At 36.4% G+C, this 22,249-nt stretch overlaps 3 protein-coding genes and 1 pseudogene across 5 annotated transcripts; 3 read left to right on the top strand and 1 right to left on the bottom strand.

The window, feature by feature from the left end:
* Positions 1 to 340: 340 nt before the first annotated feature.
* Positions 341 to 2,355, bottom strand: LOC148861551 (putative xyloglucan endotransglucosylase/hydrolase protein). 2 transcript variants are annotated; one of them, XM_088986606.1, is made up of 5 exons: positions 1,973 to 2,355; positions 1,657 to 1,757; positions 1,190 to 1,383; positions 684 to 1,043; positions 341 to 486 (listed from the first exon to the last, which is right to left on the bottom strand). In XM_088986606.1, exons 1-5 carry the CDS (start codon positions 2,256 to 2,258, stop codon positions 438 to 440), a joined length of 990 nt encoding a protein of 329 aa, XP_088842732.1. In that variant the 5' UTR covers positions 2,259 to 2,355; the 3' UTR covers positions 341 to 437. The 2 variants fall into 2 exon arrangements, with proteins under 2 accessions (XP_088842732.1, XP_088842731.1); XM_088986605.1 differs by having other exon boundaries at positions 341 to 1,043; positions 1,973 to 2,338.
* A 2,784-nt stretch (positions 2,356 to 5,139) lies between these two features.
* On the top strand, positions 5,140 to 8,487 carry LOC148861552 (bidirectional sugar transporter SWEET3b-like; annotated as a pseudogene).
* Positions 8,488 to 12,326: 3,839 nt separating this feature from the next.
* Positions 12,327 to 15,691, top strand: LOC148861553 (uncharacterized). Of its 2 annotated transcripts, XM_088982031.1 has the most exons (5): positions 12,327 to 13,083; positions 13,213 to 14,051; positions 14,139 to 14,329; positions 14,429 to 14,664; positions 14,762 to 15,691. In XM_088982031.1, exons 1-5 carry the CDS (start codon positions 12,460 to 12,462, stop codon positions 15,488 to 15,490), a joined length of 2,619 nt encoding a protein of 872 aa, XP_088838157.1. In that variant the 5' UTR covers positions 12,327 to 12,459; the 3' UTR covers positions 15,491 to 15,691. The 2 variants fall into 2 exon arrangements, with proteins under 2 accessions (XP_088838157.1, XP_088838155.1); XM_088982029.1 differs by having other exon boundaries at positions 12,327 to 14,051.
* Positions 15,692 to 16,279: 588 nt separating this feature from the next.
* LOC148861554 (vesicle-associated membrane protein 724) lies at positions 16,280 to 20,055 on the top strand. The gene is made up of 5 exons (XM_088982032.1): positions 16,280 to 17,114; positions 18,160 to 18,301; positions 18,674 to 18,794; positions 19,460 to 19,522; positions 19,627 to 20,055. Exons 1-5 carry the CDS (start codon positions 16,922 to 16,924, stop codon positions 19,774 to 19,776), a joined length of 669 nt encoding a protein of 222 aa, XP_088838158.1. The 5' UTR covers positions 16,280 to 16,921; the 3' UTR covers positions 19,777 to 20,055.
* The last annotated feature ends 2,194 nt before the right edge of the window (positions 20,056 to 22,249 follow it).

Raw genomic sequence — 22,249 nt, forward strand, 5'->3', positions numbered from 1 at the left:
AAGCTAACATTTCTCTTTTTAATTTGTTCTATGACATACCAAAATCGATGTCCCAAGTCAAAGTTTTTTCTGGCTCTATGAACCGTGATTGGCCTAAACCACTCCCTTGACTCGGTTGAACCATCCAGGTCAACCATGATTGAGAACACAAACTACACACTACCAACAAATTGCAGTTTGGGGTACCGTTTTCAACGAGCCTATACTTATCAGTACCCATTGCTTTGGCACGGGACCCACATCCAGATAGCAACATATTTAGGATATGGGACCCCGACTCACATGAGCATATACTTGGGGTGTGTTTGCTTATCATGTCTGGTTTTGATTTCCAAAACACTTTTGCCGATGTCGAAGCTGTTTTTATTGTCTTACGAAGCAAAACCATACATATTACAGAACACACCCCTTGATTTTTTTTGTTTGAACCATTTTTCCTAATAAGGCGTAATTACATTGTCTGAAAGGAGGAGGCCTTCTTGTAATCTGTACATTGGATAAACAAAAGCAAATCATACTTCTTTACAACTCTACTAACACATCTCTCTCTCTCTCACTCTTTCTCTCTCTCTCTCTCTCTATATCTATCTATCTATCAATCTAACTAACTAATTAACTAACTAACTAACTGTGCAATCTAGATGTCTTTGTCTCTAGCACACTCGGGAGGGATAGTAGGATACCTTGACCTATCAGTGCAGTAGTTATAGATAGTAAATTTCTTTCGGACCCATTGAAGTCTCCTGTATTGTTGGGCATCCAAGTCATAGAAGGCAATCTGATCCCACCACATTCTTCCATGGTTAGCACAGAACTGCAGAGACTGAGGTGAAGAGGCATCACAACCGTCTACATGGAAGGAAGAGTAGGAAGCAACAAAGGGTGCTTTGCTCCAATCAGTTTTCTCCAGTCCTCCCCTTGTAGCCCAGTCATCAGCATTCCACAAGCTTGAGTATATCTTCATGGGTTGATTGAATGGATATCTCACGCCCAGGTCTCCGTTGTTCTTGAATATCCTTATGGGCACGTTATCCACAAAGAATCTGTCATGTTTTATATCTTCAGTAGTCATGGCGCCTCACTTGAATATATATAAACAACTTAACACAAAGTAATTAACCATGTTTTAGCTGTTGTTACAGCCTCCATGAAGAAGATGAAAGAGGTGCGAATGTGATCATGAACTTACACAATCTGATGCATATTCCATAGGACAGAGTAGGTATGGAAGTCCTGGGCGGGATCAAACCAGAGGTAGATCCTTTGCTCTCTTTCTCCTTTCCCTCCACTGAACACATTGGTCTGCAAAATATATGGTTGGCCCGTCCTGTTCCCCAGGAACTCAAAGTCTATTTCGTCATGCTCTAACTTCTCCGACGAGAGCTGCCAAATTAATAAGAATGTAACAGTTCCAGAAACAATTAGTATTGAAAATGATGATGAGATTGCTTGGGGATTTCATCACTAAATGAAACTAGGAAATATATCCATCACCTAGAAGCCTGAGCCTGATGACTGATGAGGCAGCAAATAATTAAATTGAAACTAGGCTTTAAGTTATATATTAGCTCAGTCATCTCAGACCTGAGATCTGATGTTGTGAACTCCTGCTGAAAAGTTTTCACCTTTGAAGATAAAAAAAAAATTGAAACTTACATAGAAAGCGGTGACAACTCCAGCGGAATCACCCCCAACCATTTTCATTCTCATACTGAAATGCCCGAACAAGAATGAGCCTCTTGATTGAAACCCGGTGCCTTGTCACACACAATTCACAAGATGGAAATTATAGTCTCAAATAGAACAATAAAAAAATGTAGACGGTCCATTTTTTATACTGCCATATGTTTGATACGTGTCCAATCTTATGTGTAGAGCACAGGCTACAGAGTTTGGCTTCCATCAGCAACCCTGTACACTGGCATCAAGTTTAAGAGTTGGGAGCAAGGGTCTTCAGATAATTAAAGTATACCTGTGTATTTGTCGAGAACCAGCTGAACCTGAGAACCGCCATTGATGTACTTAATGTAATCAGGAGCCCAAGTGGGTACATAGTTCTTCTGAAATGGCACGTCCACAGGCCTCCTAGGCGGTGGGCAGATGACCAATCCAAATGATCCGCATAATAAAAACACAAAAACAAATAACCCCTTAATACACATCAAGTATTCAAGAAGAACAAACCTTGGATGTAGAAAGAGCACTAGTGTTTTGAAGAAGGGAGATGGGAATTTGCAGAGAGGGGGCCTGGCTTGCATCTAAAAGAGGAGAAGCCCAAGTGTATAGATTATAGAATATGGGCTCTGGTGGGGTTTGTGGGGTGGGCTTGTTTTTCAATCTGGATGCTTGTTTAGTGCAGTACTGCAGTGTCAGTTGGGCTATATTAAAAACAGCAAGAAGGAGCAGAAAGTGGTAGGGACGCATTAACAGAGACTTGGGCTTGGCAAACCTTTTTTGTGTTCAGTCGAACTCGAACCTACAACGACTGACATAGTTAGCTAGCTTGCCGCTCTAGCAGAGAGATGCGTTGGCGCTGAGATAAATTGCCAAACTCAGTGATCCACACGTATCCCAGATAGAGCCAAGCTTGAAAGAGAGGAACCAATATTGAACAAACGAGTGAAGGAAGGAATCGGCATGCCCATGAGTCAATGACCATGGATTGCAGCATTGCATGCGACTGACAGTACTAGCATTTCAATTTTCAGACTGAGTTATAACCATTATCTGTATCACATGGATCGATCTGCTACAACTGGGTTACTCAGTCCGTTGTACACGTCTTGTTTGAAGCAGACTTAGCTTTGTCCATATCCATGTCCGTGACTCCGTTCATTTATCAGTCTTTACTTTAATGGTGCCACCTTACCTCTCTTCTCCCAAAACACGTGGGGTGAGGGGAAAGTTTCTATTTTCCTCGTATTTGCTCTTTTTATATATATATTTGATTTGGGATGATGCTGGGGTCTCGTATTTGCTTTTATATAATTTTTTGTTTTTGATTTTTGATACTCTGGTCGCCAATGCCGGTTTAGTCAAGTTGATCAATTCATGTTACGGGTGTTCACAGTCTGGTTTGGTGCGGTTTCTTAAATCTCAGACAAAACAGATGGATTACGGTTTAAGAAATTTTCAAATGGAATCAAACCAGATGAAACCATTTTATTACGGTTAGGTATGGTTTTTAATAAGGTTTGAGAATTTAGACCATTTTATGATTTTTTTGGGCTTAATGCAATTAGAAAGTCCAAATAATTTCCCTAAAAATTAAAACTTTAAACTTTTATTTATACATCATATATATTCATATTATATTTATACATTTACATAATATATATAATTTTGGTTTACGGTTTAGTTTGATTTAAAATCCAATAAACCAAACCGAAACCGTAAACCTAATTTAGAAAACTACTAAACCATTTTTAGGTGTAAAACGAACCAAATTGTAAATTTAATTTGGTTCGATTCGGTTTTACGGTTTAAACCGTATAATGAACACCCCTAATTCATGCCATCTCTCTCTCAAAATGCATGAATGGACTCCGCGTGATGTTGGGCATGAAGGAGAGGATTTGCTTAGCTAGATTCTAGGATGATCAATGATCATTCTTAACCCAGCCCGAAAAAATGGCCTGGGCCTGTATAGCAGTATAGGACAGAGTCTGGGCCTATATTTCAGGCCCATGATGCAGGTCAGGCCAGGCCCTTGGCCTAGGTTAAGCCCCTATACGCCCAATCGCCCAGACCAGACCAAGCCCTGCCCATTTCTGATGGTTTAAGTTGAAACGTTTTGACTTAAAAACACCTAGGGTACTAAACATTTCATATATAGTATGTATTCTTAAATGAATTAATCTTCATTATCAGCGATTAGGGGTGCAATTCGGGTTGGCCAGTTTAACATTTCACACTGTTTTGGGCTCAGGGTCAGGTTCATTCAAATTTTGACAAAATCTAAGTTCATCCATTTTCTTTTTTTTTTTTTTTTTTTTTTTTTCGTGAGGCTATACAATGCAGGGTAGTCCATCCCCCTCCCCTTAACCCCCAACCCTGGAGGTTAGCAGGATTTGATCTCAAGTCAGGTCTGCTATAACGAAGTAGAGATCCTATCAATTGAGCTCAGTTGGTTAACATCGCAAGGTAGGCCTCAATAGAAAACTGTGAAGCCACCCCAATTCCCAAATGGGTTCATAAAAAATTTGTTTCGACTTAGTTTTAATCGAGCTCGAGTCTAATTTATAGGCTCATTTATTAATCGAGTCACACTCAAATAGTTACGTACATACACACATACACTAATAATAATAATAATAATAATAATAATAATAAATAATATATAATAAAAATGTTATATATATAATATATTTTTTACATATAATAATAACTAATTATTATAATTCTTAATTTTTTAAATATTAAATATAATTCTTTTGTTTTTATAAAACATTTCTCAAATTGAACTCGAGCTTATGAGCTTTTGACTTTAGCTGAGCTCGAATAATTAGCTATTCGGCTCGGCTTGGCTCTAATCCGCCCCTAAACTTTTCTCTCATCTTATCACTTATTAGAGCTACTCCTAGATTTCTATGGATGGCTTTAGATAGATATTGCCCATAATTATATAAGTTGAATATATTTAAAAAATATATAAATTCAATATTTTATATTTATATTTATGTTAAAAAATAAATTTATTATATGTATAGTATTTTTTTATTTATTTTAAACACAACAAAACGAATTCAAACTATCCAAATATAAAATATCGAATTTCGGATCAGATTCGGATGATTCTGGATCCGATCCATATCCAACCCAATTACAGCGTTATCCAAAGACAAACTACCGTCTACACACGAATTAAAAAGGAAACCTCCCAATCCAGCTTCAGATATGATTAGAGTTTGTGACAGAGAGTTGGATGCTGAGCTGGGTCATAGTAGGATGACAGACGAGATGAGTGGCCGTTGTGGTGGACCCAGGTTAACCACAGAACTGTGAATGAAACAATTCGCCCTTTTAAGCTGTGAAGCACTGAAGCATAAAAAAAAAGAAAACCTAATTCAATATGCTTGCTTTCCAGCTTTAATTTATTTTTCACAATTCACATCCACATCCACCACAGTCCACACAGAGATGGACGGTATCTCTCCCTTTGCCTCATCTACACCATGGGTTCTTTCCGACGAAAATATCAGAGTTATGCGCTTTGTGGTTGGAATTCTGGGTAGTTAATTTCTCTTTCAGGGAATGCTGCTTCTCTACTACTTTACACGGCACCCATGTAATCAGATGACTAAACCCAGTTCCCTAAATGATAATTACTAGATGATTTTGATCAGTATTTCTCGCCTGATCGATAATAATTATTCTCTTGCATCTTCGTCTTCACTCTGCAGACTAACTTTTAAGAGGGTGATAGAGAAGAAGAGCACACAAGACTTTTCCTGCATTCCATACATCGCCACCCTGTTGAACTGTTTAGTTTATACGTGGTATGGTTTGCCGGTGGTGAGCCACCAGTGGGAAAATCTCCCAGTTGTCACCATCAACGGCGTCGGGTTCTTTTCGAGATCTCTTTTGTCCTCATTTACTTCTGGTTTTCATCAACAAGAGAAAGGGCAAGTTTCTAGCTTCATGACCCAATTTACTAAAATATTTTATATAATTTATATATAATAATTAAGTTATATAAATAGTTTATATATTTATATATTTTATATCAATAAAATATTTATTTTATTTATTTATTAATTATCTAAAATAATTAAATAATCAAATTTAAATCGAATCAAGTATTTGAATATTTAATCAAATTCAAATTCGGATATTAATTTTCAATATTTGTCGGATATTGAATCAAATTTGAATATCAGATTTTCTAATCATATTCCGATTTGAATATTATTGATTTAATTCAAATTCATCCATTTACACTCTTACTTGGAAACCCCATTCCTTACCTACCTCCATTTATTTTCTCCCAATGGACCTGTCTGGTGATAAACCCACATCCCACTGCAAACATGGGCCGGGTTGAAATTGAAAATATGAAGCCACCCCTAACTTCGGGTTGAGGTTTTGGAAAACCCTAATCAACCCAAAACTCGCAACCAATGGGCTGCCAACGGGTTGAAACAGGATAGAATCAGAACCGATCTGACAAAAAAATTAAGGAATTGGAATCGAATCAGACTTGATGATTTTAGACCCAGAACCGGATTGATTGATTAGTTGGACAATCAGGTCTGATTCAATTATAATAAAATTACTGAAAACTAATAATGATCCAGAACGGAACTGATTGATAATGTATGTATATATGTATAATGATGATTTGGGATTGGGTAGAGTTGGTTCCAAAGTAATAAGGATTGGGACAATAATTTAGGAACCAATACTGACTCATCGGTGCAGATCGTGGAATAAGAACCGGCCCAATTGATTTGCATCTATTGGATTGGACCCGACCCTTTGACAGCCTTATACACACTAGCGCAACATTAATTACAGCTCGATCAAGCGATCAAAATTTACAAACCTCTACTTGCTTTGGCAATACATGTTTCTGTATCAGACCAAATCTTCTATCTGATTAGATTGGAGAGAAGTCCATGGAGTTCATAATGTGTTTTGGCAACTACTACTTGTTTCTTTACTAAGCATTCTCTTCAATTATACACACTAGAATTGTTCACATGAATGTTGTAAGACTCAAACCAGACTAAAAACCAGAATGTTCTATAGGTCCCGGTTTTATTGGTTGGTGATTAACTCCATAAAAACCATGATTTAAGGGCCACCGATCGTCGATTTTTATGGTCCAACCATCCGACCTGGGCTGGGTCTTACAACATTGGTTCACATGATCAATTACTTTTGCTGCCTGCATGTATATATACGTATGTTAATTATATTCCAATATTAAGTTTTAATGAGAATTTTATTTTAATGGTGCAGAATATTTTTTGTTTGATAATGCTACCAGCCATCATCATGTTTTGCTCTGGTATGATAGTCTTGACTTTTGCATTGCATGATCGCCATTACCGCAAAGCCATTGTTGGGGGTATGGGATTACTGCTCTCTATTACAATGTATGATTCTCCACTGGTGGCTGTGGTGAGTCATTTTCTTTTTCTTTTTCTGTCTAATTTATCCTCTATCTATTATCTTCTAGTTCATCCTTATTGTCCCAAGTTAATTCTTCAAATGCAGAATTTACTAAGGGGGTGTTTGTATGCTTTTGCTATTAAAAAAAAAAAACCAAAACTTCTATAATAATAAAAGCAATATGATTAATAATGCTCCAATGCAGCAATTTTTTTTTGTTTTGAAAAATAAAATCATACATATTAACAAACACCCCATAAATTAATGCAATTTATCCATTATTATTCTGAAATTAGGAACTCAGTTCAATCCCAAAATCCGGAATGCAATTTTTAGGCTAGGGGTGCTCACGGTCGGCGGGCCTTTTTTTGTAACTGAACCAGTACTACCGGTTTTCGGAAAACCAATAATCGAAACTGAACCAAAGCCAATCAATAACCGGTTGACCAGTTCGGTTAACCATTGGTTTGGTTCGTTGGTTTCTCGGTTTTTTAATTTTTACAATATATAATAAAAATTATAAAATATATATATATATAATATTATATTTTAAATAATAAATAATATATCATATATTATAAATATATATTTATATATAATGCATATTTATTAATTTATAATATATAAAAATATATAATATATATATAATATACATAAATATATGTAAAATAAAATATATAAAAATATATGTATACTAGTCAATTCGATTAACTGCCGATTTTTTATATTAATTAACCAAAACTGAACCAATACCTTCAGTTTTTTAAAAACATCGAACTGAAACCGAACCGGTCAATTCGGTTAACTGATTTTTCGGTCCGGTTTTAGTTGATTCGATTTTTTGATTTTTTTTTGCTCACCCCTATTTAGGATATTCTGATGATATGATGACTATTTCACTGTATCAATCATTATTATTATTATTTTTTCCGAATGAACTCTTAACTCTACTATGTAAAATGTAAATACAGAAGCAAGTGATCCAAACAGAGAGTGTGGAATTTATGCCCTTTTACTTGTCCTTCTTTTCATTCCTCACAAGTTCACTTTGGATGGAATATGGTCTACTTGGCCCTGATCTTCTGCTAGCGGTTTGTAATTGACATCGACTTCATTTTATCTGCTTCAACACCTTCAACTCTAGAGAAGTACTAGGGAGTATAAACCTCCATTAGTAACCACTAACCAGGTCTTATAATTTTTGTTCTGCAGTCCCCAAATCTGCTAGGCTGCCCATTAGGCATCCTCCAGCTTCTCCTACATTGTAAGTACAGGAAAAGGATGAGAATAGTTGAAGAACATTACAAGATTGATTTAGAGCAGAATTCAGAAAATTTTCAATGTCGTCACCCTTCGATCAGAAAGGTCTAAGCAATTTGCTCTTTCGAGTCTCCTCATAAGATCATTATCTTCTTGGTGCTTGGGACAAGTGAATGGTTATCCAAAACATGTAAAAGAGAAAAAAAAAAAATAGTACATTGTGATTCTTGCAAGGAGAAATTGTAGAGTTGCACACTTTTTTTTTTCCTTATCAAAAGCGTCTGCATAACAAATGTTTTGAGAAGCTGCACAGTTGTCATGGAATATAGTAATCAAATATATATCATCTTTGTATTATTAAAAATTCCCAATTTCTTTGTTGCAGAACAATTTCATTTATTTATTTATTTATGTACTTATTGAGAGAATGGGTGGTGGTGGTGGTTATGGTTATATGCAAGGACTAAAATATTGATACCCAATACCCTAAATTAAATGGGTATTAGTGCACAATATCAATATGGTCAATATGTTATATTTTTATTTTATAGTTATTAGAGAATTCTATTTATCATTTTAAAGTTGTAGTTGTTTAAAACAAATCTTTGTATATATCTGAATACATCGATACCAATGCGGTATATACCCTATATTGGGCATATTGTGTCAATATTTTATTTCTTGGTTATATAATATTATAAAATTTTCCTTGTTTGTTATATAGGTTGCACCTTGTGCTGTTATAAATTGTACCTTTTTTGCTTCTAAGATGAAATGTAAGATCCCAATATAAAGCCCCGAAGAGAATGGGGCTCTTGTCAAATATCATACCCAATAATGTGTTTTCAAAGGGTAAGGTCATGAGTTTTATATAATTTGGGTAAAATATCGTACCCAATAATGTGAACTACTACTCACTTAGGTCCTTGAACTTTCATTTCCAACAAGAGCAACTGTTACTTTCATATTCCAACACTCCATTCCTTCCTGTCTTTAGCATTTTATTTGCAAATCTAATATGACACTTTTAGACATATATGAGGCCATTTTGCCCTCTCATTTATTGCATTTCCAAAATCCAAGTATGACACTTTTTCCCATCTTTATTCTTTTCTTCTCTTTTGTTTAAGAGAGAACAGAGGAAAGTTGAAACCCACTATCTTTGTTGGTTACAATCAATAGTAAAGGACAGGGAAAAATGGTTTCATAAAAGTTCAAAACAGATGGAATACCAAAGGCAGGAGCAAAATGTTAGATCTGAAGATACAGGATAGTCCTCTATCGCAAATGGAAGTCCGGTGTACCCCAAAGTACGAGTTCACATCTGCGACCCACAAAGGGGTGCCCCACGACGTCCCACAGCACATCCCCATTGTGTACATCCCCGATGATAGTATCAGAAATGATGATGTCATTATCGAAAGATATTCCCAATACATGACGGGGATGTGCTGTGGGACATTGTGGGGCGCAGATCTGAACTCCCCAACTACAGATAATTTTCTGCATTTCACCCTTTTAATTTTGATGAATGATCAAAAGAATACTATATTAAAGGATTAATCAAAAAAAAAAAAAAAACACCACAGTTTGCTAACCATCTAGGAGGATTATCAAAACCACACTTCCTAATCCATTTAAGTCTTCATGAACTGAGCCATAAGATGAGCTGGCTCAGTTACAGTTCCATTACATGTAGAATCAAAACATTTACACATGGATATAATATTGTACAAATTAAAAAGGCACTGCCAAAGAATATTCAGAGATTGCTGATTATGTGGCTATACATGCATGGTACACATCAGGACCATAAATTTATGGGTGAACCCTGTGAGTAAAGTTTCTTTCTTTTTCTCTTTAATCTGTCTTTTATTGATCTCTTTTTCTCAAAATATTAACCTATAAGTTTTATGATTCATACGTTAATTGTACAAACTTACATGCATTTCACTTATCCAAAATATCTTTCATAAATCATACAATATCTGTACTCAAAATTTGTTTGTTTTAAAAGCCATAATTTTGATGATGGCAAAAAATGATTTTTTTTTTTTTTGAAATACAACCAACTTGTTTTTACTTCTCCAAACAAAAACACAGTTCAAAAACAGGATTGAGAAAAAATGAATGACTTGCCACTAGGTTCAGCTAGGTCTTGTCCAATCTCAAGCACAGATCAATCCACATAAACAGAGAGATAGAGAGAGTACAAACTCACGGAACCCTAAACCCACAAGGCTGAAAATATACAAATCTGACAATAGAAAAAACAGAGGCGGCAACCTTAAATGGCCCATGGGCTTTTCCCAAGGCTAAGCCCGAACCCAACCTAACTCGACCTATGCCTTTACACCGATTGGGTTGAAAACTTGGACTTGGCTTGCCCAATAGCCCAAGCCCAGTTCAGAATCTAGCTTGGTTTGGTCTCAAACCCGACCCAACCCATCCAAAAAGTTGCATCCCAACTTTTTCGCATATGTCACCATCATTTTGCATTGCTAGTAGGGTGGAAAAGAATATTGATCTCGACATATTCATTTTCGTAGTGAAAAGACAAAATTCATAGCCATTGTACCCCTTTATCAGAAATTGGATGTGCCCAAAATCATTAAAGATAAAATAATGGATTTAGGGGGGTGGGGTATTTGCATATATGCATGAATTAAAACAAAATCATGCACAAACAGCTCCTTAATTAGTCGTGGGAAAAAGGCAATTCATCAACTTTGGGTTGTGTTTGGTTTGATGGGAAATAAGAGAGAAACAGAAAGCTATGGAATCTCTCTTGTTTTCTATCAAACCAAACATATATATATATATATATATATATATATATATATATATATATATATATATTAGCCTTATAAGATGGGGCATTATTTGTCAAGCTGGATGAATGTGTTGTCCAGCTGAGCTAGATAGGGATTCCTCTGCCAGCAGAAGTCACGGGATTAGACCAAGTCAGCCTGTTGATAGAACCTAATTGGAATGAACTACCTTCAAAGAATTGTAAAGACTACTCAAAGTGGGGCTGACTTCTTTTTTTCTTTTCTATTTAGATTTTCATTAATCTATAGAGGAAGGAGGAACACAAGTTTCTGTCTTACATAAAAAAATAGGGGACAACCCACCCAAGTCATGCCAATACCAATAATTTAGATCTTCTGTATGTTCTCTATCATGGTATTCCAACTTCCAAACAATACCCATGTCCAGACAACAAGGAACATTATAGATAGATCTGCTTTATGCTCTCTCTCTCTCTCTGTGATTAGGTGAGGTAACACCAGAAGACACAAGCTACCAAACTGCTGTGCCCAGAAGCTCAGCAGTTGAACCATTGTTTATGGCTTATTGCATGAATTAAGCAATGAAGGGTGGGAAAGAGACAAGCAACTAATCCAGTCTACATCCTCTGATACTTCAAAATCAACATTCTATACTCGGCTTAGACAAGACTTTTATGTGTTCTAATGAGAAAGTGATGGACCACTTCCCCCCTTCTCTACGTCTTAATGATAGGTGGGGGGGGGTTGGAGAAAACTTACACCGTCAGTGATTGAGACAATTTTATTACATTATTTGATTACTTTTATATCCATTAGCGTTATTCAACTGTTACACTCATGAATCCAAGTGTTAAGCTGAGGTTTTCTTGGACAGCCAAATCAACACTAGAATTTCAGAAATTGTTCTGGAGATGGGTGTTGAGTAGCAGAAAAGCATACATGTTCAGCTTTTCCTCTTAACAGAAATATAAAAGAGAGCCAAGTTTAAGAAATCCTAGGTAAAAAATGAGGAGCTTTTTCCTTAGAGAAATAACCGTATTTTGGAGGAAAGATTTGTGAGGTTAGGAAGAGATCAGAATGCATGAGCCAAAGGAGTAAAGAAGGCCCAGTACCACTGAAACTACCTGGTTCAGGGGTTACTTGGAGTAACATTAAAGCCTTTGTATTAGATCTTCTCCATTACATCAACCCTCACCACCCCAGTACAAAAATAGTAAATTTCTTCAGAAAAAGAAACAAAATGATGAAGCAGAGAGTTTATTAATCTCTTGATGATTTTTAGCTGAAGAACATGGGTTATAGTCATCAGATCTTTTGTGCGATCCTCTTCATCTTTGTACTCATTTCATTTCTCAACTACCAGATTTTGATGTCAGGTGCTTCATTGAGTGCAGTAAATAATTCTGTTGAACGTGGCATGAAAGAGTTCTACTGGGTGGAAGATAGTTCAGAAACCCAGATTAAGATTAGAAAGGTCTCAGGAAACGATGAGAATGAAGAGAAGACGGCTTTGATCTTAGAGAAGTTCAGATTATTGCTTGGACTAAACAATGTCCACTTAAGAAGTCCAAAACATGATCACGTTGAACATGGGTTCTCAGCACCTTCTCCAGCATCATCAATTGAAGCTGAAGCTCCAGTTCCTGTACACTCTCATCATCATCATCCATCACTTCATCCAAGTCCGGCCCAGCCACCTAACAAGGCTCAATATGGGAATGGGAATAAAGCTAGAGTTAAAAGAAGAATTGTTATAGCAATTCTTGTATCCATTGGAGCAACGCTGGTTCTATTTGTTCTTGGGCTCATCTTGGCCTTGCAGAAATTGAAAACATGTTGTCAAAGGAGATATGCAAGCAGAATGGTATCTAGAAGGGGATCAAAATTTGAGAATTCCTCAAATTCAATAATCAAGGTAAGTTCTATTCCAGGCCCAGATCTTTCTTATTTAGATTCATTAGCTCCAGTTTCAGAGCTAGAAGCATCATGTATAAATCACACTTGTGAAACTTTGGCCATATCAACCAAACAAGAACTATTGAAGTCTTTGTCAGATGAGGTAGATGGATCATGCAGAAAATCGACGAATGCAGAATGTGATTATGTGAGTTGCTCTTCTGCTGAGGAAATTCTTTCTGTCCACGCACGTGTAGAACCAATCAAGAGTAGTAGTAAATCTTCATCTACCTATGGAAGTATTCATCCTGAACTCCTGTCTCTTGATGATGAATCATTTCACTCGTTTTGTGATTCATATTCATCAAATGTAAGGCTATCCAATGCTTCAGAAGGTGGTCTGAGTGACCCACCCAACCACTGTTTAAGAGAGCCTACGCTGCCCCACTCACCAACTCCTCCCTTGACACCGGATCTAGAACCATCTCTATATTCAAATTTGCACTCTTCTCCTGAATCTCCAATTGAAATCAAGCAAAGAACATCAATATCCCCTTCTTTCAATTGTCTGCAAGATTTACTTCCACCTCCACCACCACCACCAACTCCTCCTCCTCCTCCTCCACCACCACCACCTATTTTTCTGGATTCACCTCGGCATTCAGATTCATCTTCAGGATCGAATCAAGGCCCAACTGAATATGGGACTTCTTCTCCTATTCCTACACCAATTCAGTCTTCAATAACCCAATTGGGTAGTAATGGAAGTATTCCTCCCCCACCATTCCCACCTTTGCCACCTCTCTTGCCAACTCCGTTTCAAAAGGGCCAACCACCGCCACCCCCACAATGTGTACTTCCTCGATCTACACCAGTTGGAAAGAATGGAGAGCCATTGCCAAAACTAAAACCACTTCACTGGGATAAAGTAAGAGCTGCCCCAGATCGTTCCATGGTGTGGGACAAGCTGAGATCAAGCTCATTCGAGTAAGCTAACACTGTCTTTTGTCATTTTCTTTCTATTTCAATATATTTTCTATTTAGACTGAACCATCTTGTGGGGCAATGAAACAGGTTAGATGAGGAAATGATTGAATCACTCTTTGGGTACAATTTCCAAAGTTCAATTAAGAATGATGAAGGTATGAGCAAGAGTTCATCCCCAAGTAGGCACATTCTTGAGCCTAAGAGATTGCAGAACATCACCATACTATTGAAAACCTTGAATGCGACTATTGAGCAAGTCTGTTATGCACTTGTGCAAGGTATCGTACCTAGATCGTAAAAGTCACTAGAAACAAATAAGATTGCATTAATCATTCTGTTTGTGCCAATTATTTGATATTTTCGGTGGATAAAAGCAGGGGATGGATTGCGCTTACAGCAACTAGAGGCACTATTGAAAATGGTACCAACCAAAGAAGAAGAGGCCAAGCTCTCAAACTATCAAGGAAATGTCAATGACCTGGGGCCAGCAGAGAGGTTTGTGAAGATGATGCTTGGAATACCCTTCGCTTTTCGGAGGATTGAGGCCATGCTCTATAGAGAAATTTTTGAAGATGAGGTGGTTCATCTCAGAAAGTCCTTTGATATTCTAGAGGTAAAAAAATCTAATACTGCAAAGCTATTTTAATTTTGAACCAGTCATTTGGCATGGCTGCCATTTGAGTTCCTCCTGTGTTTTTTTTTTTTTTCAGGAAGCCTGCAAGGAACTCAGATCAAGCCAGATATTTCTGATATTACTTGAAGCTGTACTTAAAACAGGAAACAGGATGAATGTTGGAACAATCAGGGGGGGTGCCAAAGCATTCAAACTAGATGCCCTCCTTAAACTTGCAGATGTGAAAGGAACTGATGGGAAGACCACATTACTCCATTTTGTTGTCCAAGAAATGAATCGTTCAGAAGGAATTAGAGAATTTGAGATCAGTACAAAGAAGAGTCATCCAAAAGTTAAGAACAAAACTATTGATGAAAGGGAAGAAGATTACAGAAGAATGGGCTTAGATCTTGTTTCAGGCATGAGTGCTGAACTCTGCAATGTGAAGAAGACAGCCACCATAGACTGGGATGTGCTGGCGAGCTCAATCACAACCCTATCAGATGGAACGATCAAGCTGCAACATCTAATACACAAGGATTTGTCTATGGATGCTCAAAGTGAGAATTTCATTCACTCTATGAGATCTTTCCTGAATCATGCAGAGAAGAGTATCAAAGAGTTACAGGAAGATGAAGATCGAGTCCTATCACATGTGAGAGACATCACAGAATATTTTCATGGAGATGTGGGCAAACATGAAGCTAATCCACTTGAGATTTTTATGATTGTGGGAGACTTCCTGGCTATGTTAGATGAAGTCTGTAAAGAGCTTAGAAGCTTGAAGACCCCAAGTGGTCAAAACTCTGTGGCTCCTTTCCGATAGATAATATCAATCTGTAGGTTTATAATTATAAATGTATAGACTTTTTGTATGAGATCTCTGTTTTTTACCTTTTTCTGGGTATTCAATTGCTTTCATCCAACTGTTCATGTGTCTAATAGTTACATTTTCAATCAAGCAAACATTGTGACTGTTGATGTAGCTACTAATATCATCTTCAATCAGATTGATTTGAAATTAAAATATCTGCTTCACATCATCTCTCTGTCTCTCTCTCTCTCTGTCTCTCTCTCTCTCTCTCTCTGTCAATGGTGATGCTGTTGATGTCGTAAACTCCTACCTATTCTCGACATCGATCGATCCTCTCCTTAACGTTCTTGTCTTCCTCTACAAAGACTGCTGCTTCTTTCACCATCATCTCAATCCCTTCCTGATTAAGACTGCAGACATCATTCGTAATATAATTCCACTCTTCCCTGTTTGAAGCCTTGTCCTCTGCCTTCTTAGCACTCACTGTAGCGCGTGCATGATTGCATCAACATCAAACCTCTTATCATACGTTAAAAAGCAAAACCCCTCTAAACAAATCAAAATTAAGCACAGAATCAACACAGTCTCTTGTTTGAAACTTATTGGACGGAGATTCAAAACCAGAGTGTTGCAGGGATCAACCTTGTCACAACCCCACCAACAGACTCAATTATCAGAAAATATAGTGCAACATCGAGCAAAAAGGATGCCTGCAAATAACCAGAAAGAACAAGAACACAGCAAAGGAACATGGGCAATCGCCCTGTTTAACAGTGACATCACATCACCTTTATGTTTTTTGCATTGAGAATTCCACAATGGAAGCAGCAGCTTCGTAAGGAATTCAACAGTGATATCATATATCAAAGGGTTTTGGATTTATAAAGGTAATAACTGTTTGTTCTTCAGTTCTTGTTGACTGGGTAATCCGAATTCGATCCGTCTATGATTTGGTGTACCATATATCCGATTCGATCCGATCCGATTGCTGAGATTTTAAGCCCTTGGACCGGGCCACGTAAAAGAAGGTTCACCGCCATTCTTGGCCATTTGCGTTCTGGCGCTGAGAGAGCAGAGCAGAATATATGAATGAATTTTCTCAAACCCATCACCACACTCCATCCCTGTATCTTCTCTCTCTCTCTCTCTCTCTCTCTCTCAATCAAATCTCACTTAGACTTGTCTGAATAGATGCTCTGTAATTTGGTTACCTTGCTTGCTCTGTAAATAAAGGCATTGCTTCTCCCCCTTTTTTGGATTAAAGCGAGACCCGCCGAATTTCAGAAACCAACCCAGCAACTTCTAGAGTTTTCTGAGAAAATAGAAAAGTTGATTACTTGATTTACCGAGTAGGAGGAGGAAGAGAAGGTTTCTCCAGTGAAGAAGAGTTGTCCGGCGGTGAGTTGGTATTGTTTCCTCCTCAATTTCTCGGCCCACTCGAAAATGAGCCAGCAGGAATCGTTCATCTACAGCTTCGTGGCTCGAGGGACGATGATCTTGGCTGAGTACACTGAGTTCACTGGCAACTTCCCTGCCATCGCGTCCCAGTGCCTTCAGAAGCTCCCCTCCTCCAACAACAAGTTCACCTACAACTGCGATCACCACACCTTCAACTTCCTCGTCGAAGACGGCTACGGTATTCATTCCACTGCTTGCTTCTGCAGATCTTTTCTTCCTTCACTTTTTCTTTATTTTTTAGTAGATATAGGGTTTAGTGACGCTAGTTGTTCCATCATGGTTGGTTGATGTTTGCTATCCATCGTAGTTGATTTCAAGTTAGAATTTTTAGACAACTTGAAATGGATATAATAGGATTATCTCATGACCTAACCGATCCAGAGAACTTTATATGCTTCTTCGCCATGAACTTGAATACTTATAGAAAAGAAACAAGAAAAATTGCTGTTCTTGTCGTAGTTGGTATTGTTTCAACTTTTAATCTTATAGGGAATTATCATGCCTTTTGTTTATAAATTGGAGTGTTTTTCTCTAGACTTGCATGAATTGGCCTTGGTGAGGGTGAGGGTTTTGATTGATGTAATTGACTGGTTAGAGTTCCTTTATAAGGGAAAGAACCTGAAGAGTAGTTAGAACTAGCATGAAAGAAGTAGTAACAGACTTGGATGGAGAAACCAATCTGAAAATGCTTTATTTTCTGGTGAAGCCTTTGATTTCCAGGGTCTCTCTTTTGAAAAACGTTCTCAGACGTTTCTTAGGATGAGAATGAAAATTTCCTTTGCCTCTTCTTTTTTCTCTTGGGACAAATTCAAACCTTGTGGAGGGTATGTTCGATCAAAATAACAGTTGATTCATACCTGCAAAGTGCAAATCGTATTGCTCCATTCATGGACAGGGAATTTGCCTAGCCTTTGGCTTTATGTTCACTGCATATGTCTACAGAAACCATTGGTTTATTAAGGTGATCGTCAAGCATGTTTGGGGTAATGCTACTATATAATGCACATATATTTACCTAATGCAATTATCCTTTCCACATATTGTGGTTACAATTCAAGTGCTCAAGAGTTAAAAGAGTTAAGTATGCAGTGCAAGGATGATAGAATATTTTCCTTTCTATCTTTTGTTTGTTAAGGTTAATGTGGTCTTGATGATTAAGTTTGACAGGGAGAACTTTCTCTGCCACACCCTTCTCACATCTTGATGCTCTTTGGATGTCATAGCATATTGTGTTGTTGCCAAAGAATCCATTGGGAAACAGGTGTCTATAGCTTTTCTTGAACGCATAAAAGCAGACTTCAAAAAGAGATATGGTGGGGGTAAAGCTGATACAGCCGTTGCCAAGAGTCTTAACAAGGAGTTTGGGTATGTTTATTCAAGAGATACCACCTTTGTGAATAGGTTGCATCTTTACCCAAGGTTTCTCTGTTTCAGTTTTCAGCTTCAGTTTTCTCTGTTTCAGTTTTCAGCTTCAGTTTTCAAGTGTTTTAATCATAAAAAGGAAAGTGAAAATGTCTTTTTCTTACCCCCTTTTATTTTCTTTTTCTCTCCCTTTCCTGTTTCTTCTCTATTTCATCTTTATCCTCCCTATATCTTCTCTATTTCGTCTTGTACTATCCTATTTCAAACATAATGAATTGCTTCAAATTTTGAAATTTGTTTATAGCCCCTTCATATTCTTCCATTCTTTTTGGGTATAACAATAATTACCAGTGGAAAATGGTTCTGAAATTGCAGCCCAGTTATGAAAGAGCACATGCAATATATCATTGACCATGCTGAAGAGATTGGGAAGCTTTTAAAAGTGAAGGCTCAGGTTTCAGAAGTGAAAAGTATTATGCTGGAAAATATAGACAAGGTATATTTACTGGCATTTTACTCTGTCCTAAAACTAATATGCGCACCTCTACTGATTATGTATATATACAACTATTTGAAATTAGTTGTGCATGAGATCACAGGCTTATGTGAACAAAAAAAAATGCCGAAAGTTAGGACCATATCCAGTCTACTCCTCTCAAGACCCCAGATAACTAGGACCAGCATTGGGTAATAGCCTTTATTTGAAATGACATTGTATATGTGCCCTTTGTGGAACTTGATGCAATCCCATGTTCATCTCTCCCTTCCCACCCTACCTCTGATCACACGCTGTACAAATTTAAATCATCCATCAAAAGAATTTACAACTAAGGTGGATGACCAGGTATCCAAGAAATTTAGTTAGGGAAGTGATCTACTGTACAGTAGAACTTCAAATTCAACTTAACGTCAGAAAAATGGATATTGGGGGTGCGGGAGGGAGATTATTGTGTTACCCATATAGAGCTAATGGCTCAATTAGCTATAATTTTTAGACAATAGAAATGTTTTAGTTGAGCAGAAGGCTCTTTTTATGGACAGATTCTTCTAAAATGTCTATATAGTGCTGTTTGTTGTCATCATGCTATGGTGGTTTTCCTACCTCAACATTATTTTGCTTCAGTTATTCGTCATTTATTGACCTGATGAATTCCTTTTCAGGCTTTTGATAGAGGAGAGAAGCTAGATATTCTTGCGGACAAAACAGAAGATCTGCATTCTCAGGTGGGTTAACCATTTCACTTGGTAAATGTAAACCAGCTCGCAATTTTCTTATACTATAGTGCATTATACAGGCATTGAACAATTATAATGGATGAAATTTACAGGCCCAAGAATTCAAGAAAGTAGGAACACAAGTTCGGCGGAAAATGTGGTTCCAAAACATGAAAATAAAGTTGGTTGTTCTTGGAATACTCTTGCTTCTGGTCCTAATTATCTGGGTTTCTGTTTGCCAAGGATTCGATTGCACCAACTAATACTTCTTTGGATGCACATGTTTCAATTATGTGTATGAAGCTTCAATCAAAATGATTGGAACTCAACAGAGGGTAGGGAAAAAAAGAGCAGCTTGAGGGTGATTAACAGAACTCTATAAGAAGCATTGCAACATTGGTTAAGCTATGGGGTTTTCTTCTTCTTCTTCTTCTTCTAGTGTGTGTCTGAAGCGGGGATAGTATTGTAAATGTGGAGTCATAACTTGGTTGTTCATTTATTTAATGGTCAAATAATAAAACGATATGCTGGGTTTTCCTTTTTGTTTGTTGCTTTTTTTCCTTACGTACTACTGTGCAATTGTGAACGGTTCTTAGTTAGAGTGGAGTTCTCACTTTAGTGTTGCAAGATTTGAGCTAATGTACAGAATATTTAGCTCCGGCACTAAAATATCAAATAATAAATTTAATGGAAGATCAATGTTCAGCATATCTTAGTGGAACGTCAGTTAACGCATTTATTTTGTGGCGGTGGAAAATAATCTTCTAAAACCAATAAAACAGTCTAGAAGTCAGAAAGCTAATGGTGGTCTTGTTAAAAGTACCCAGTACCCAGTAGGTCCCGATTATCATTGTTTACGGTTTGAGTTAAAATATTTATCTATTTTAGGTGGAGCTTTGTGCAACATTGCTGTTCTCATTCTCTCAATTGATTCCTTCCCAAAGGTTAAGTTGGTCTTCACTAATTTGGCTCTTGTAGGCAAGGTTCAAGGTATTGACACATATCAACCCATATCGATATCAGGATTCTGACCGGTTCACGGGGGAGGAACCTTAAACCGATCCTCCTGAACTAGTTTTGAAAAAAAAAATTAAAAAAGTGAAAAAAAGTATTGGCATCGCCCGATATACCCGTATTGATATTTGGAACCTTATTTGCTATTGCATAATGTGAACAGTGAAACCTGATACATCTTGCAATGACAACTTGCTTCCTGTTTTTAAAAGATCTTTCATTGCAGAACCAGATTTCAAATTATCGATATGATGTATTTGGATGTATAAAAATGCATTGATATGTTGATTTCTTATTAAATTTGTGATAATTTTACTTGTATTAGTAGATCCATGGATTTTTCAAAAAATTAAAAAAAGTCAAAATTTATAAAACAATTCCTATTTATATGTTTTAATGGTTTTTTATGGTAAGTAAAATTTGTGAGATTGATATGCAAATGATCCATCACACAAGCAATTCTTCAATTAACTAAGAGCATATTTTTTTTGATAAATGAATTAACTAAGAACATATTAATAATAAATAAAGCAAAACAAGACAAGAACAAACCAACACAAGAGAGTCCCCCTATCTTTTTATTATTTTTTATTTAATATTACTATACAATATATATATATATATCTTCATTTTTATTATTCATTATTTATTATTTTCTCTTTTTTATTTAATTTTGTCAATTATTTATTTTATTATTGTTTTCCTATGGAACCCTATTTGTATATTTATTGATTATTTATTTTATTGGATTAGCGGCATTTAGGGGTGCTCACAGTTCGGTTAACTAAACCGTGGGGCATTTTTTTGGACCGAACCGGTAGTGCTGGTTTTTGGAAAATCGGTAACCAGAATTGAACCAAAACTAGTTGGTTAACCAATTCGGTTCACCGGTTTTTCGATTTTTTAGTTTTAACAATATATATTATAAAAATATATATAAATATATAATAAAATATTATATTTTAAATAATAAATAATAATATAATATATTATAAATATATATTTATATCTATAATACATATTTATTAATTTATAATACATAAAAATAATATATATATATATTATATAATATACATAAATATATATAATATATAGAAATACATGTATACCAGTCGGTTCGGTTAACCACCGGTTTTTTATATTGGTTATCCAAAACGAACCGACCAGTCTGGTTAACCAATTTTCTTATTCGATTTCGATCAGTTTTTTTGGGGTTCGGTTTTTCGGTCTTTTTTGCTCACCCCTAGCGGCATTAGCCATTTATTTATTCTATTTTTATCACATATATTCTTATTATCATTATTTTTATTTATTGTTTTTTATTCTAATAGAAAGGTGCTAAAATAAAAATCTGTAAAAGAAAATAATTAAAGAATATTTCTTGAAGAAGAAGAAGAGAAGAAAGGAGAGAAGGAAGAGAAGAGATTTGAGAGAGAGAAAAGAGAGCAATGATGTTGGCCACCCTTCACTATTATTTATAGTATGAAATAATAAAGAATACAAAGACAAATATGCCCTTATAGGGTGGCTAACACATAAAAGAATTAAAATAACTGCTCAAAAAGAACCCAACAAGAGTGCTATGGTCCTCACTTCCTATCTAAACAATAAATAATAAAAAAACTACCACTATAGACTACACGATTTGTCCAAAACCTCAACACTCCCCTTCAAGTTGGGAGTAAATGTCACACATTACCAACTTGCATAGATTGTGTATTC

This window comes from Nelumbo lutea, chromosome 4 (assembly GCF_056320005.1).
Source record: "Nelumbo lutea isolate HS-2025 chromosome 4, American lotus-T2T, whole genome shotgun sequence".
In the NCBI taxonomy this organism is placed as follows: Eukaryota; Viridiplantae; Streptophyta; class Magnoliopsida; order Proteales; family Nelumbonaceae; genus Nelumbo; species Nelumbo lutea.